The following is a 12,779-nucleotide window of genomic DNA, read 5'->3' as shown; positions in this document are numbered from 1 at the left end:
TGTGACACATTTTTAGCCAGCCGCGGTGGCCGAGCTGTTCTAGGCGCTCAGTCCGGAACCGCGCGACTGCTACGGTCGCAGGTTCGAATCCTGCCTCGGGCATGGATGTTGTGATGTCCTTAGGTTAGTTAGGTTTAAGTAGTTCTCAAGTTCTAGGGGCTGATGGCCTCAGCAGTTAAGTCCCATAGTGCTCAGAGCCATTTGACACATTTTTCACCATCAGCGGCTGACGCAGCAAAGATGTTGGCTGTAGTAGTCATTCTGGAAATGCCGCCACGCAATGGTTTGATCTTCCGATGAAACAGGAAGAAGTCATTGGGTGCCATGTTAGGAGAAAACGGGGGGAGGGGGGGGTTTAGAGACAGAATCTGAATTTGATAGCCGAAGAACCTGTGACTCTTCGCAATGCGCTGATGGCTGGTTCCTCGCTGTTTTCGGCGTGGTTGTGAATCCGTTTGTTTTCACTTTTTTGTCTTGGGGTCATAGTGATAAGCCAAGCACTCGTCCACAATGATTAGGCAGCTTCAGAAGCCATCTGAATAGGCCTGATACAGCTACAACACTTCGGCTGATGTCTCCGTTCGGCAGGCTTCTCTTAATGGCGTTGAGCGGTCACAGAATTCAGCGGTCGGCGAAATTTTTCGTGTTCAAAATGTCGTGAAGGATGTTGAGATCTGCTCAGAGAGCGATTTTCACTTTTTCTGCCATCGCCTCGATTGTGATCGACAGGTCTTCCAGCACCAGGACGTCCATTTTCTTTGTGGTTGCCACTTACTCAGAGAGGAGTGGTCTGTCGCTTAATTCTTCGTCATTCGGAGTCGTCTGACAACAATAAAAGCGTCGACGCCACATAACCACTGTGTCATACGGTGGTCCATCCTTCTTGTACCCTACCGCTGACTCAGCACGGGTTATTGCAGTGTTGTTCCCCTTCAAATGCAGAAAACTATATACCGCATGGTGCTCCACTCTGTCAATGGAGTGCACCATTTTGTTTAGCTCCTCTAGCGGCGAGATAAGCCAGCAGAGATACCATTTTTGATTGCAAATGGTGGAGTAATTTAGATTTTCAGGTATGTTGTGTATACAGGGTGATTCAAAAAGAATACCACAAATTTAGGAATTTAAAACTCTGCAACGACAAAAGGCAGAGCTAAGCACTATCTGTCGGCGAATTAAGGGAGCTATAAAGTTTCATTTCGTTGTACATTTGTTCGCTTGAGGCGCTGTTGACTAGGCGTCAGCGTCAGTTGACGCTAAGATGGCGACCGCTCAACAGAAATCTTTTTGTGTTATTGAGTACGGCAGAAGTGAATCGACGACAGTTGTTCAGCGTGCATTTCGAACGAAGTATGGTGTTAAACCTCCTGATAGGTGGTGTATTAAACGTTGGTATAAACAGTTTACAGAGAATGGGTGTTTGTGCAAAGGGAAAAGTTCTGGACGGCCGAGAACGAGTGATGGAAATGTAGCACGCATCCAGCAAGCATTTGTTCGCAGCCCAGGAAAATCGACTCGCAGAGTTAGCAGAGAGCTGCAAATTCCACAGTCAACTGTATGGAGAGTCCTACGAAAAAGGTTAGTTATGAAACCTTATCGTCTGAAATTGGTTCAAGCACTACCTGAACGTCAACTACCCGAGGCGATGTATCGGCCGCCAGGCAGCCCATGACAGAGCACTTCATCACTGGCCTCCAAGAAGCCCTGATCTTACCCCCTGCGATTTTTTCTTATGGGGGTATGTTAAGGATATGGTGTTTCGGCCACCTCTCCCAGCCACCATTGATGATTTGAAACGAGAAATAACAGCAGCTATCCAAACTGTTACGCCTGATATGCTACAGAGAGTGTGGAACGAGTTGGAGTATCGGGTTGATATTGCTCGAGTGTCTGGAGGGGGCCATATTGAACATCTCTGAACTTGTTTTTGAGTGAAAAAAAAAACGTTTTTAAATACTATTTGTAATGATGTATAACAGAAAGTTATATCATGTTTCTTTCATTAAATACACATTTTTAAAGTTGTGGTATTCTTTTTGAATCACCCTGTATTATGTGTATTGAACCGGGGACCTAGAAACGATGGAGAGGCTTCGTCCGCGCCGTAGCCCTCAGTGGTTCACAACCCCACTACAGGCTACAGCAGTCCACTCACCCCACCGCCGCCCCGCACCGAATCCAGGGTTATTGTGCGGTTCGGTGAATCGCAGTGTATTCGTTGTCTTCTCAGTTTGGCTCGTCTTCTTGGTCGTCAAAGGGTTCTCAGGCCGTATTTGTATATAAGGGCACAGCGGACGGCCGAAGGGAACATCTGCTGTATACCGAGGTAGTAGCATCTAATTGGCCGCTTTCTCTGACATTTATTATTTAGGAAGTCGGTTATGAATCAATTTACAATCTTCGTTATTTTTATATGAATGGATTTAGATTGTCTTTAATTACAGAAAACGGTTTAGCTCGACTGCATTAAGTTTGAGCCGGCTAGAATTTTTAAAACGGGACCGACAGTTGAACATGACCTCTGAGCTACATCCGTAAGAGACCTTGTATTGATTGGTATTTACATCAAAGTCTTGAAGCTTGTTATAGCTTCATTATTAAACGGATGTAATCAAGTGCTGTAGGGGAAAGTAGCTTATATCGCAACGGCTTTCAAATCGCTCCACCACGTTTTTAGATTTACCGGTGATACTTCCGCACCACCTAACGGAAGTAGTTTGAACTAGGGAACACACCCATTATGCGACAATAGTTCGGTTTCAGTGGGTGCGGTAGTTCGTGTTGTATTTGGTTTACAAGAAAAGTGACGATTTTAATGTGAGATTTGTGTACTTTTCGTAAGGAGCCTGCTACTAAGGTACAAAACATAATTTCATTCACATCTATTACATATAATTAAGATATATTTAACTACTCTTTGACATCATTATAATTGTCATTCAGTCAGTTGTTTAGCTTACAATAGGACAGACTTACAAAATGGCATGGTTGCCGAAATCGCACCACTGCTGAGTTGCCTAAATAGCACCAGTGCGATTTAGGAATCTTTACTGGTGCGATTTTAGAACCTTAGTAATGAAAGCCATTTAGGCTAAATCCTTCAATACATTTATTGGAGGATTTTAGAGAAGATTTTAAAGAACGGAAATTAAAACTGAACGAATGTTGCAGAAAAAAGAAATACCAAAGAAACCGTTTCTAAGACATATTCGAGGTGAAATTATACGGGGAGTCAACCGTGGCAGCAGTGGGGCAGTGAATGGAAAACAAACAGCATTACCACTTTCAGCTGTAGAACTTGTTAATGTCATTTTAGAATTCGAAGACAACCTGTTCGGTCTTACGAATAACTGAAGTAAGGAAGTTAGCTTATCAAATAATTGAGGCTAATCCCCATCTTGACAATCCATTCAGTAAAGAGAAAAAAAATGGCTGGTAAGAAATGGTTATACGCTTTTGTGAAACGTCATCCGACACTAACTTTACGACAGCCTGAAAATGTATCAATTGCTAGGGCTGGAGGTTTTAATAAAGAAAATGTTAACAAGTCTATTGACAATCTGGAAAAAAAAATGTAGACGAGCATAAACTAAATGGACTGCTCATTTTCAATGTCGACGAATCGGGTTTCTCAACTGTACAAAAGGAATCTCCCAGATATTGGCACAGAAGGGGAGACATCAAGTGGGTAGTGTTTCTAGTGCCGAAAGAGGAACTAACACTGCAATTGTCTGCTGTACGAGTGCTAGTGGTAGTTATGCCCCCCCCCCCCCCCCCCGCATAATATTTAAGAGGCTTAAAACTGGTGCTCCGCCAGGCGCTCTTGTGGAAATTTCAGACACATTAAATGGCTGGCGCATTTTGTTGCTTATTTGAAACCATCGCAGAGAGACAAGTTCTTCTTGTGTTGGTTGGACGCTCGACACACTCCATGAATCTTGATGCTATTAAATTTGCAAGGTCGCACGGTGTTTTACTCTTAAAACTTGCTGGGCACACTACACACCGTTCCTATTATCATGAAGCACTGTGGAAATGGCTGCGAGCTAATGAGCCTCCTGTGACTCAGTTCGCGGTTTGTTCTCCGCTTTCCGAAGCGTACATCCGAGCAGCGACCTTCATCAATGCAATGAATGGTTTCAGAACCACTGGAATCTGGCCCGTAGACAGAAATGTCTTTCGCGATGCTGACTTTGTTCCAGCCATTACCCATTCACAGAAAAGCAACACTAATCAAGTTGAAGAGACGCCAATGTGCCTAACGCTTCCCAATGACAGAGCTGAGAATGGGCATCAAGAAGCTGAAGGAGACCTCTCCAACGGAGCAAATACAACGGTATAGCAACCACTTCAAATTAGCCCCTCATGAAGTTTTGCTGCGACCGTCCATGAAATGAGTCCTTTGTCAAAACCGGTTAGGCCTACCAGACAACGAAAAAGACAAAAGAAAGGTGCTCAGAAAGTTAAATGTTGAGTTGAAGCATACGAATACATTGCAAGATATTAGGGACAAAAAAATCACTTCATGTTGCAAAGGAAGTGTTGAAATCAACTGATGGGCTTGGACCTTCAAAAGGAAGAAGCAGAGAAGCAACGAAAACAACACTGGTTCATCGTCATCATCTCTCGAAAATATTCCGGTTGAAATTGATTTGTGAAGAAAGTGTGGTGGAGGATATGCTGCAATGCTCAATTTGCAGAAAATGGGCCCATGAAACCTGTGCTGGTGTTTTAAAACATGAAATGACCATTCAGTGTGAGTTTGTACATAAGTTCAACTGTATCTGAACACTGATAAATTTATTTTCTTTTTTTCAATAACAGCAAAGCAGTATTACGAATATTTTAAAGGCTATTTGTGTGAGATATTCAGAGGAATAAATAAATAATTAATTATATGGAGTATACCCTTAAATTTAAAAACAAATTTTCAACCAAAAACCGCATAATAGTAGGAACAGGAGCGATTTTGGCACCCCGTGTTGCAATTTAGGAAACCATTAGCCCAAATGGCACCAATTGCAGAGTTTTACAAAACTGTCAAAAATAAATATATATATATTATGGCAAAAATTCTTGTAAATGTTTTTGTACCCAAAACACAAATATTCATTTCTGTTTATTTATGTAACTAAAATAGAACATTTTAAGGCTTTTACAGCAGTTTTTATGAAAAGTGGTGTGATTTGGGTTACTTTACCCTATTCAGAACTTTCCAGTCTAATATTTAGCGCATTAAGTTTTTCATAAAAACACTGATTTTGACGAAAATATTGCATCCATCAAGTTGAGACTTGTAACAGTTGATTGTGAAATACATTTGCACATCCTGAATAATTTTTGGCTTTCTACCGTTATTATTTAGTGCCACTTGCTTTTTATTTATAACGATCTATTTAGGGAAACATATTCACCTGGTCACTCTGAGATTTAACAGTTTAAACATTAATATACTGAAGCATACACTGACAAAGTTTGGAAAAGCTACTTTAATTTTTAATTTCATTCTTAGATTATAATGCAATATTCGTATGCTACGCATAGGCGCGTTATGACGACGTCGCGCTAGTAGCAGTGGGAGCAACGTCCTGGTACACCCGCTCGTCTCTCTCTCTCTCTCTCTCAAATGATACAGCACTTGTTTCACCACACATCCTCAGTCAAAAATAGTATTCCTAAAAGTAATATCATCTTTAGCCGTTATGTGTGCAATATGTGCATGTAATTTAGGAGATTCACGTAATTTCTGGGGAATAAGCTCTTCTGAAAAACACCAATTTTCAACTCTTTTACATATACGTATATTTCAACAAATTACAATTTAAAAATAGATATTAAAGTTTATTTTAATGATATATATAAGATTTTAAGCTAAAAATTTATCAATTTGTGTTGTTTTGCCTCAGACGTGTACAGTTCACCACTTCGAACAGTACGCAGTGGATCGTCGAACTCCTCTTCTTCCACGATGAATTCAACTTCTAGTGCATTGCCGTATAATTCGAATCCACATTGAAAGATGCAATGGAGCATCGAAGTCCCGCTTTTTTTGCAGCTGCCTTTGTTGCCACAAGTATTTTTTGCATTCGCTTGAAATCGTGTACAACAATGTCTATGGAGCTGGTTCTTTACTCATTGGCACTGGCATCGGATATACCCCTCCCCCACCCCCCACCCTCCCCCCCGACAATCCTGTTGCATACGTACCTGCTAAAAAATAATGTTTTCAAACGACTGTACCACGGAAACGGTACGTTTCCTGGCATGGGTTCCAATTCGAAATATTGTGTACATGGGAATTTCCGAACACCCTGTATATGAAACTTGCAGGAAATTTATCGCTCTTTAAAACTAATAATGACATATTGTAGCGTAAAATACACTGGGAGTAAGTTATTGAGAAAAAACTGGAAAAAAGTGACATTTCTTGTCGGTTTTCCTCGAGATGATGGATAACGTACAAAGGGGAGATCTAAAACTTGGGGTATTACAGGCACCATATCTGAAAATCAAACTCACTCCACCTTTTACAACTCAACCCCCTTTTCACTGCTGTCTGTACTGGGCTAAGATGATCTCGTCGTTTACCGGGACTACAGGCTTCCGTCTGCAAACAAACTAAAAAATTTTCTGCATTTGTGTGGCCGTATTGTCCGTAGTTGCTTCACAATTTCTGAGGGTATTTTCGTTCCGTCGTTAAAACTACATGGAAATGCGTGTCCTTTTTTTCCTTTTTTTCTTTTCACCGGACGCGTTTCGCTATACCTCAATAAAACGAAGCGAGTCTGGCGGAAAAAAAACGCATTTTCTTGTAGTTTCAACGGCAGAACGAAAATATACCCAGGAAAATATTTTTCTTATACTTTTGACAAATATAGCTGCAAATTGTTAAATTCTTGTTGACTACATGATTTCACGACAAGCTTTTTCCCGCATATGTGCATCTGTATCAAGTTTCCTCTAGATTCTATATGGAGTGACGTCCATAAATCATCTTGGAACGCAAGTTCGTTTATGTACCTGCGTTGTTAACAAGGTCAGGTTACTTTCTACAGAAATTTCGTGTTATGTTTTTGACAGTTGTAAAATGACAGATCGTTCCAATGATGCTTTGTGTGTACGATCTGTCATTTTACAACTGACAAAAAATAACACGAAATTTCTGCAGAAAGTAAATACAGTATGTAACCTATATTAGTTACACGTTCCATGGACCATTTTGTACGATGAATCATAAAGCTGTGGTACAACCCATTTTACATTCACATTGCAAATTAATTTGTGAAAATAACTACCAGTTGACATTTATAAGTTTTTATTTATTATAATGCCTATGTGAGTTAGTAATAACTGCTCGCCACCTTATAAACATTACAATAATAGAAATTCCTCCAAAGAATGGAAGGAGTTGTCAAGGAAATTTGCAGTTTGTTTTCAAATTTTACTTTGCTGTCTGTCAGATATCTTATATCGCTAGGCAAATGATCAAAAATTTTAGTTGGGGTATTGTGCACCCATTGTGTGCTAAAGACAACCTTAATGTGGAGTAAAGAATGTCACTTTTCCTTCGGAATTATGTACATCACTGCCTCATTTGAACTGTGGTGGACTATTTACAACACACTTCATGAGGGGAATAAATGTGCTATGAAGCAGTAGTCAGAATCCCCAACTCCTTAAACAGATGCCTATAAGATGATCATGGATGGACACCACATATTATTCTTACAACACGTTTTTGAGCAGCAGAGAGTTTCTTTTGTAAAGATGACTTACCCAGGACATTATGCCACATGACATTATTGAATGAAAATGTGGAAAATATGCCAATTTACTGATTTGTCTCTTCCCAAGGTTTGTAATGACTCTAAGTCCTAATGAGGCTGAACTAAGTTTTGTAGGAGTTCCAAAATGTGCTTTCTCCAGTTTAAATCCTCATCAGTATGAACACCTAAGAATTTTGAAGCTTCCATTATATTTATTGTTTATTCACCAAGTATTATACATATCATTGGTGTAGTACCCCTAGATGTGCACAACTGAATATTCTGTGTCTTTTTAAAATTAACAGAAAACCAGTCAATGATACTTTTAAGAACATTGTTTACTGTTTCTTCTGTTCCTGTATGTACCATTGGACTGATTACTGTTCTAGCATCATCTGCAAAAAGAAGTAATTCTGCTTGTTGTGCCTTAGGCGGAAGATTATTTGTGTATGTGAGGAACAATAGTAGAAGTAAAATTAAGCTGCTTATGTGAGCTCCATAGGTGATTTCTCTCAAGTCGGGATTACGTCCCCAGACTATGTTGACTGAATTACTAAGAACAACTTTCTGCATTGTTTTGGTTGGATATGACATTATCCATTGGTTGACTATGCCATTAATTGCATAAAAATTCAATTTACCTAGAAGAATACTGTGATTCACAGAGCAAAGTGCCTTAGATAGGTCACAGAAAATACCAGCATAGTACACAAAAGAATTTATGTTCTCACATGATTTATGAATGTCACTTCATCTAGACAGTATAAATATATGACCTATGTTAACAACACAGTGCATACCCTGATCAGCCAGAATATTATGACCACCAACCTGCTATCGGTATAAACCCATCCAAGCGATACCAGCATCACCTGGTGAGGGATGACTACTAGTCGGACACACGCACGATGGACGTAGCATCAGTGAGTGTGTTGTTTGTGTGTAGAACGGGGAAGGCATTCGATCTATCTGTGTTTGACTGAGGGAAAGTTGGGGTGAGCCAGAGTCTTGGCATGAGCATTTCGGAATCTGCACAAATTGTCGGTTGTGCTGTAATGACTGTCTTCAACACTGTCGTCTACCAGGGGACCATCTCCTCGACACGTGTACTGCGGGACGGAGACAAGCTGACGGCAGCTCGATTATGCTCCAGGTAACATTCATACGAGCACCCAGGGTCCAATGGAGATCGTGCAAGGCAAAAGGATGGCCAAGGAGTACCGTACACCAGTTGCAGACCACGTACACCCCTTCATGGCCATCATTTCCCGATGGCAGTGGCATTTTCGACAAGAAAATGTGTCTCGTCACAAGGTCTGGATTGTGATAGAGTAGTTCGAGGAAAACAGTGGCGAGTTCCAGTTGATGCGCTGATCCTCCAACTCGCCAGATCTGAACCCAATCGAACACGTGCGGGATGTGATTGAATGTGGTGTCAGAGCTCATCACCCCCGCCACCCCTCCACCAAAATTTACAGGAATTAGGTGCGTTGTGTGCACAGATGTGGTGCCAACTCCCTCCAGTAACCTACTAAGGCCTCATTGCTTCCGTGCCACGATACAATGCCGCTGTTATCCGTGCCAAAGGTGGATGTACTGGCTATTATGTAGGTAGTCATATTGTTCTGGCTGATCAGTGTAAAAGAACTTGTGTACCAAGATTATTTATGGATGTCATTCCATCTAGATGAACTGTTGATAATGGTACATATGCTGAAACAAGCTTGTTGTGAACTTGTGCCGTCAGCAATAAATAAACAGTTTTCAGCTAATTTTGCCAGAAGTGTAAGAAGATGTCTATTATGACCTTACGCAAGCTGCTGGCTCAGCAGAGAAGAAGATACAAAAATAATTATGTAACTGTATTACATTCGTGTCAGGTATCCAGCTGGAACATATCGTCATCTGGATGTATCCAGATGATGGTATGTTCTGGCTGGAGACTCGACATGAGTACAACCAACTATTCTGCCGGTAAAGTTTACGGAGCCACATATAACTGTATTTTTTCAAGGTGGTAATTAAAACTTTGACAACCCTCACATTGCTTTGTAGCAACTCTTTCTACACCTGCTGAAGTTGTTGTCAGAAATACACATGGCAGATGACAGTCTCCCAGTTACTAAGCACATGTTCTGTTTTGCAGGAAGAACTGCAGCGGCTGTCAGATGTCCGGAACTTGGTGAACCAGATGTACGAAGCCCTGAACGTGGAGGAGCATCAGCTGCACAAGGAGAGGGAGCTGTGCTCGCAGCTCGAGGAGCTCAAGGTCGAGCTGGAACCAATGGAGCAGGTGAGCTTATGTGCCAAGCAACACTGTGGTGCAAATACCGGACCACATATTCGCGACGACAAACAGCTTTCCTTCGGTTGAAGCAATGTTCCTCGGTTATGTATTTAAATTGATAAATATCTTAGTGGAACGTCCACGTAGTTAAAGGTAGTGCTCTCTTATTCTGTGTCTACTTGCTGCCCAAAGGGTTGGGTCTCACCACAGGTTTTGAGCTCCTACTCTGGTGCCATCTCATTTCTGTCAGTTTTGTCCTGCTCGCAACTGTTTGTTTTACGGTGCCAGACACCAGTCTCTCGTGCCTCTGACCACTAAGGTATGTGTTGTCAGTGAGATTAGAATATAGGGAGATGGCTTTACATATATCCTGGATAGCAGCAGTGGATGAGGTGGGTGGAGGGGGGTGTGGGGGGTCGCCATTGTCCACCATCTTGCCAACACAAGAAATGTAGGTCTTTGGTTACAGTCTCGTGTGCAGCTTGGCCTCTCAGGATAATGTCAGTGAACTGACCGTTACGTCTGATTACGTGTTAAGTGCAACTAATGTCCTGCCAAGGCTTCGCATGGGTAGTGCTAAACATCTTCGGTCAAAAAACGTGCCTGGCATAGCGGTAATAAATTGTAAGCATAAACTTTCCTCATCGGTGTATCTATTAGTGAAAATAAATTAAAATTTCTACAGTAGTTGCTGAGATTTGCCTTCACGTGGAGACAGGAAAATACAGTGGACTCTCGAATTTATAATACATATAGATTCTGGTCCAGCTTTGCTCCTCTCTGGAGTTGCAGTGACTGTTTACCTTACTGTTTTGCCACTAGATACAGCCTTCTTTGTAACTGACCAGCTCGTACCTCCCATCATTACCATAAGATGTCACTCCACACCCCAAATAAGTTTGGAACAGGTAACAATCCATGTATTACATATTCATCATTATTGTAATTGTAAATTACACACACAAACATTTCTCATGAATAAGTCTATTAGTGAAAACAGTATCTAAATCCATATAGTAGTTCCTGAGATTAGCCTTCACATAGAGACAGAAAAATCCAGTGGGCGACATAAATTTATTAATTTGCATAGATGTACTAGAATACTCAGCATCAGATGGTTGACAACCTCACTTGTTAATGTAAAATTTCATTTATTTAGTGTGGACCGCATTGTGGTAAAACAGCTAATTGTTTTATTTCTGTTTCGATTGAAGTCACTCTATTAGCTGTAGTAGTTCGCAAAAAAAAAAAAAAAAAAAAAAAAAAAAAAAAAAAAAAAAAAAAAAAAAAAAAAAAAAAAAAAAAAAATGGCACGAGGTCCTTCCATTCACTGCCAAAATGTATGATTTTCAGGAAGTCTGTACGAAAGTGACACTTTTCAGTTGGAGGAACACAACAACATTCCACATTTTTAACCATTCCTACTAAAATAAAAAAAAGTTCATATAATGTCAGATACTGTCTTTCTTTGTCTCTCATACACAACACTTTTTTCCCTTCTAAGAACATTTAGATCATTCTACACTACCAATACCGATTTTCAGTTCGGCATGACCAGGAATACGTATTTCAGTCCTGTTTGTAACTTACCATTACGATCATTGATGCACATATCAGAAATTTGTAATTTTAATATTGCAATCACTATACAGTTATGACGTCTGTAAAAAGAAATTTCAACAACAAATATGTTGTACACTGAAATTATCCTTCTTGTTGTAATTAGGCATAAGAAGACATAACCAGTAAACCGAACACAACTTTATTCCACAGAAGCATTAGCGACACGAACAGCATTTAAGTAACATTCAGCAGGAACCAATTACATACACAGAGAGCTGTAACAATACACATAGAGAACTGAGGCCAAGTGTAGCTTGGTTAACCTGGTCTGAAGTGCTTTGGGCACATTCTGCACCCACCTTCCTGAGTCTAACCATATGGCAACACCAGGGCTGTTTCCATGTCGACCTCGGTCATCTGCTCTGGTGACAGTGCTCGCGGTGCTGATGATACTGGTACCAACAAATGACAGAATCTCTGATGATGATGTTAGAAGCAATAGAGGAACTGCTGGTTCAGCTACCGAAGACAGATGCCCTCGCTTGCAGCAGGCAATGTGATGCCTGATGTGGACAGACTCGGAGGTGAAGGTGTGACATCAGGGGATGCCTGCGATCCGTGCGAAGGCAAAGCTGATCATGATGTCTCGAGCAGAGGCCATCCTCTGTGCAGATGTTGCAGAGATGCTGCCCCCAGGATCTGGTGATGACAGCCGGAATCTGTTTAGTATGATGTCCGGAACCATGTGCCCAGACAGTCACACCCACTGGAAGAAGTGCAGTGGCCACACAGGTTGATGCCCGCGTGCAGGACGCAGGAGGTGTAGCAGTGTCCTCAGCTGGCACCAATGGAGACGCTCCACTGGGCTCATTTCACCAAATGGTGTGAAACGGCACAATGAGAGAACCTGATCTAAGGCAATGTTGGACAAAGAGTTGGCAACATTCTATCTCATCTGAATTTTGAACGTTTGCACTAGACATTGTGTCTCACTATTAGATAGAGGATGGAATGGTGGGTGAGGATGTGATGGATATCACAGGAATTGCAAAATGCCACAAACTCTCGCGATGAAAATTGTGGACCATTATTGGACCTAACATCGTGGGCAAGCTTTTGAGTGCAAAAACTCTGGACAAGGCTGCAACGGTGGCAGTTGTGGA

At 41.2% G+C, this 12,779-nt stretch overlaps 1 protein-coding gene across 1 annotated transcript in view; it reads left to right on the top strand.

Moving 5' to 3' along the window:
- The window catches only part of LOC126101184 (calcium uniporter protein, mitochondrial), an 81,194-nt gene that overhangs the window by 47,296 nt on the left and 21,119 nt on the right, over positions 1-12,779 (top strand). The window contains exon 3 of the mRNA XM_049911881.1: positions 9,913-10,059. Coding sequence (XP_049767838.1) covers positions 9,913-10,059 — 147 coding nt within the window. The remainder of the gene's footprint in view (positions 1-9,912; positions 10,060-12,779) is intronic.

The sequence above is a fragment of the Schistocerca cancellata genome, chromosome 9 (assembly GCF_023864275.1).
Source record: "Schistocerca cancellata isolate TAMUIC-IGC-003103 chromosome 9, iqSchCanc2.1, whole genome shotgun sequence".
Classification (NCBI taxonomy): Eukaryota; Metazoa; Arthropoda; class Insecta; order Orthoptera; family Acrididae; genus Schistocerca; species Schistocerca cancellata.
Note: the sequence above shows the minus strand (reverse complement) of the source record. Positions and strands in the feature narration are given on the sequence as shown.